Source organism: Asparagus officinalis, chromosome 10, assembly GCF_001876935.1.
Source record: "Asparagus officinalis chromosome 10, Aspof.V1, whole genome shotgun sequence".
Taxonomy (NCBI): Eukaryota; Viridiplantae; Streptophyta; class Magnoliopsida; order Asparagales; family Asparagaceae; genus Asparagus; species Asparagus officinalis.
In genome coordinates this window covers 1,716,483-1,721,711 of record NC_033803.1, presented here as the reverse complement: position 1 = coordinate 1,721,711, position 5,229 = coordinate 1,716,483, and the positions used below count along the sequence as shown (strand labels likewise).

Sequence of the window (5,229 nt, the reverse complement as noted above, 5' to 3'; positions counted from 1 at the left end):
GTTACCAACGAAGCATTTGAATCCACTGCGGTGGTAATTGCCTCTGGCTATTTTATCATATATATATATATTTTAACGAATCTGCGAGACGAAGAGTTAGATCGATCTCAGTAGATTGCGACACTAAAATCATTACGCCTCTTGCAATGCATATGACTTACTATTGGTTCAAATGCAATTTGGAAGGTCATTTATAGTGTACAGGGTCAGACATTTTGTTATATATATATAGAAGTACATCAAACCTTTACTTAGTTGTTTTCCTAAGTTTAACGATAGATGATTAAGTCGCAGCTCCACTAACCGTGAAGTTTGTTATTCACAGGGAAGAGGAGCGACTATTTTAGTTGGAGCTGCGCCAGAGCGATATGCGTCGGTAGACCGTGTTACGCTTATGTGCGGTAGAACACTCAAGGGACAAGGGGAGTGTTTTAGGTGGGGTTAGGCCTCGATCAGATCTTCGTTTAATTATCGACAAATGCATAAGTAAGGTTCGTGGCATCCGAAAAACTTAATTAGCCGAAGATCAAGATGAGCAAATTAATTATAGGGTTTTGTTTTATTTTTAAATTCTGTACTTGTTCTCGCAGGAGATCCAACTTGATGAGCTGCAAACACACCGGGTCGGTTTGGATGACATCAACCGTGCCTTTGAAATAACCAAGGGTGTTGACTGTCTCAAAGTGGTCATCAAGATCAGTGATGTGTAGGTGATCGATTCCTACTGCGGTACAAAATTTGGAGGGTTGTGTATTATGATGTTTGGATATCAAATAATGTGTTTGAGTGTACCACAAATATGTCAATAAATATGCAATAATTGGATATGGATTATAATTAACAAACATTATTATCGTTATAATTCTAATGTTCAGCTTTGTTTGTTGCGCAGTTCTTCAAACGAAAAGCTCTAAATAAATACAAGATGGTCATTTTGACCGTATAAACTGAAACACACCCAAAAGTATTATCAAATTAATACATCTGTCCTTCTGAAGAAAACTCGTCTTTGGCCTGTATGCAACCAATCTGCACACAAAACTATTATAACCTATACTGATTTTACAAATTCATAGAGAAAACCATGATACTCCACTTTGATTAATCTAAATTTCCTGTCAATATTGTTTATTGTACTGTTCCTTAATTTAATATCTTTTTTTTTTTGGTCTTTCACACGCCTTATGCATTCTCCAGCATTGCCTTGCTTAGCTTCTTGCTCCGGATCTTTGGCTGCCTCACACTCAAACCCTCACTGTTAAAACAAGAGAAGCATTGTTAGTGCTAACTGTAATAGAAGATAATTTAGGACTAATTTAAAGTTTAAATATAGAAGAAAACGGATAATCCCGGAAGAATTACTTAAATTTCCGTCTAAGATGCAAACATTGCAAAGGTAAGTTTTTCTGACTGTGAAGATCGCGCATGTAATATTTTGCGATTGTAGAATTTTTTTAAATCAATAATAATTGATAGCGGGACCCATCATTGCCGACGGAAAAACATTATTTTTGGAAAGATAAATTACAGACAACACCCTCTTTCTCTTAAACTGAGAAGAGTTGGGTACTAACTACTAATAATGAGTTGAGGGGTGTTAGCTGCAATTTATCCTTAGGATTGAGGGGAATGAGGGTGAAGGGAAGTTAGGGGAACCATTCACCTCCATTCACCTTGTTTGGGAACACTTAGGAGGTGAAGTTAATTCACCTCCATTCACCTTGGTTCACCCCCTAATAGTATAAAAATTGTTACCCCCAAATTGGGGTGTAACCAATGGGAAGGGAATTCCCTTCCCTTCCTTTCTCTTCCATTCACTCAGTTTCCCTTAACTTCCCTTCACCCCCTACGAATCCAAACAGACCCTTAATAAACAAATTGCATGGACGTGAGGGGGGCAAACAAAACAAAACTATTATAACCTATACTGATTTTACAAATTCATAGAGAAAACCATGATACTCCACTTTGATTAATCTAAATTTCCTGTCAATATTGTTTATTGTACTGTTCCTTAATTTAATATCTTTTTTTTTTTTTTTTTGTCTTTCACACGCCTTCTGCGTTCTCCAGCATTGCCTTGCTTAGCTTCTTGCTCCGGATCTTTGGCTGCCTCACACTCAAACCCTCACTGTTAAAAAATTTCCGTCTAAGATGCATACATTGCAGAGGTACATTTTTCTGACTATGAAGATCACGCATGTAATATTTTGCGATCGTAGAAATTTTTTTTAAATCAATAATAATTGATAGCGGGACCCATCATTGCCGACGGAAAAACATTATTTTTGGAAAGATAAATTACAGACAACACCCTCTTTCTCTTAAACTGAGAAGAGTTGGGTACTAACTACTAATAATGAGTTGAGGGGTGTTAGCTGCAATTTATCCTTAATAAACAAATTGCATGGACGTGAGGGGGGCAAACAAAAAATAAATAAAAATTGCAAATTACTAGGAAGTAGAAAGTCAAACCTTGACGGCGGGCAAGAGCCAGTAGGCGACACCATCCGGGCAAACTTAGTGGCGTCTTCCGGCCGACAAACGACATGATCAAAGCAAAGGTACCGTCCGTACGCCGACGAACTCTCGAAGACGCAAATGTGAGCGTCGACGAGGAATTTTAGGCCGACGGTCACAAGAACTCCGTCGTCGTACATCTCCGGCGTGCCTTTTAGGTACGGCGCGGCGGCGGAGAGCTCGGGGCCGGTGAGGAGGCCGGCGTTGATGGAGACCATGTCGACGGTGTCTCGATCCATGGCTAGTGCCCATGCTGTTTTCTCAGCTAGGGTTTTCGCTAGGGCGTGCCATACCTAAAATTGACAAATATGTTGTACGTTGTTAATAGTATTCAACATGCGGATACCATCGATGTGCGTTTGAAGTTTGGGTGCTTAAATTGAGAGTTTAAACTATTAGATGCGATGCGATACACATGAACTGTTTAGAAATGAAATTTTTGAATGAGCATGATGTTTTTTGTAATCAAGAGACAAAAAAAATTAAGCGGACGCGATGTAAATTAAAATCGTTGATTTAATAAAGTTCGAGTTTGATATTGGCATAACCCTCTAGAACCAGTGGCGTAGCCAGGACGAAAAATAAAGGGATTGTGTCGAGCAAGAGGAAGTAGAGGTGGTCGATGTTGGCGATTGTTAAATCAAACGATGCCTCCACTATGTTGAACAATGAGATAATATGAAGGGTCTATCTACCGCAAATCTCTAATGGCATTACAGATGGTCTATGTGCAATTAAGCCCCAACTAAATTCAAATCCGGCTCCTAAGTATAATAATCTATGTGAATTTAAACCCAACACACTCGCACAACAACAACCACAAAAGTCAAACATGGTCATAAGTGTAGTAGCTGTTTAAATTCTGATTGGAAAACTTTGGAGTATTTGACCAGGTTTCTTTTATTTAAGAAGGTTAGGTGCAGAGGATCATCCAGGAGCAGCTAGTCGGTATCTTAAATGTCCTCTTAAATGAGAGATGGATACTTTTATCCAATTTTTATCCTAATCAAATCAAGTTTCCACAAGACAATGAAATACGTACTGACCATAAGAAATCTAATAATTAATGAGATGGAGGTAATCTTTTAGTGGTGAACTCAGTTAAGCTAATTTCCTAATATGTACCTGGTTGGATAAAATCCTTGATCTTGGGAGCGTACGTATGTTAACCTACCCCTCTAGAAAACATTAAGAGTTTCGCTACAACTACAAGGACCCAAAATATAGAACCAACAGGAGGGCATGTGAGATGTCCCCCTCCTATTGCATAATGAGCTGGTCAGCTCATTATGCAATAGGAGGGGGACACCTCACCTGTTCCCCATGTCGGTCCCATATTTTGGATCATTGGGGAATTTTCGAACATTAAATTGGATGTTTCCTAGATAAAGAAAGCATATTGTCTTTAGTTACAAAATTACTAAAGAAGAAATTTTTAATACCCTAAACTTGAGGGCAAAAACTCTCCTAAATGTGTTGCTAACCTACTTTTTCAAAAGCATAAATAAATATTATCAGAATGGATGTGATGAAAATAAAGAAAGCTTTTGGCTCCGTCAACAAAAACAAGCACAAAAGGGTAGCTTAAAAATAAGTATTTTCAACATAAATTCAAAGTCTTAATATAACAGAAGGGACTTTAAGATGATATCAAATGAAGGCATAAATTGTACCTTAAATTTACGGCAGAAACTAGGATCGCTCCAATCTCTCTCGTCGAGCTCCTCCATCGAACTTCGATCCTCCTTCCATATGACGGCGGTTACCGACGATGTGAAGACCACCTTCTCCATGGTCTCCGTTTGAGCACAGGCTTCCAATACGTTGTGCGCTGCCCTCACCTCCATCTCAACCATGAACTCCTACAATCATTTATTAACACATTATGTCCATATTGTCTAAGTTCTTGAAGCAAGATTCTGGATATATTCATATCAGTTATGTAGTGACACATTTTGAGCATAAATTAGTGATAAGTCAATGTTTGCTAATGATGACTCATACTGGCTGATATTGACAACCAATAACAAATTGTATAGGATGGAAAGTTCAAGCATCCACCTTAAAATTGGTAAATTTAAGGAAGTAATAAGGTAGCTTTGTTTTCATACTGCAAGGCAACCATGAAACCTTTTTGCATCTATTTTAAGAAAGACTCAAAAATTTGTGCACTTGTATCCAACTAAATTAAGGGTAAATTATGCAAAAGAACTTTCAGCAATTTGTGGAAAATCCCCAAAACTTTCAAAAGCACACTAAACCCCCAATATTTTTTGCAAAAAACCCCCAGTGTCTTTTGGGTAAATTACACCAAACCCAGATAGTGTTCAAAATGCCTTTTTATGTTGGTTTTGGATTGAATTTATGGGGGTTATCTATAAAATACTAAAACTTAATGAGGGTTTTCTGTAATTTCAAAGGTTATTAGGGTTTATTGTAGTTTATTGCCATTCTAAAAGGTTTTGGAGGTTTACTCTTAAATGCTTACAATTGTAAATAAGAGTGATACTACTCTTGTACTATAGCACAGAAAATTAAAATTAGAAACTTTTCTTATATATTCTAAAGAGAAACTATGGTTGCAATAGAACTACTTCTTTGTGTCTAGTGGTACAAAAGTAATGCAACTCTAATAGTACCCTTAGAGCGTGTCTAGTTGCAATACCGTAGGTGCCAAGGCTACAGTATTGCAACCAACTCCCATGTTTG

The 5,229-nt window shown here is 37.7% G+C and overlaps 1 protein-coding gene and 1 pseudogene across 1 annotated transcript in view; one reads left to right on the top strand and one right to left on the bottom strand.

The window, feature by feature from the left end:
• The window catches only part of LOC109825750, a 3,406-nt pseudogene extending 2,601 nt beyond the window's left edge, over positions 1–805 (top strand).
• LOC109825419 (cinnamoyl-CoA reductase-like SNL6) overlaps positions 860–5,229 on the bottom strand; it is a 6,042-nt gene continuing 1,672 nt past the window's right edge. The window contains exons 4-7 of the mRNA XM_020392275.1: positions 4,194–4,382; positions 2,476–2,813; positions 1,923–2,131; positions 860–1,051 (exon numbers count right to left, since the gene is read on the bottom strand). Coding sequence (XP_020247864.1) covers positions 2,050–2,131; positions 2,476–2,813; positions 4,194–4,382 — 609 coding nt within the window. The 3' untranslated portion in view covers positions 860–1,051; positions 1,923–2,049. The remainder of the gene's footprint in view (positions 1,052–1,922; positions 2,132–2,475; positions 2,814–4,193; positions 4,383–5,229) is intronic.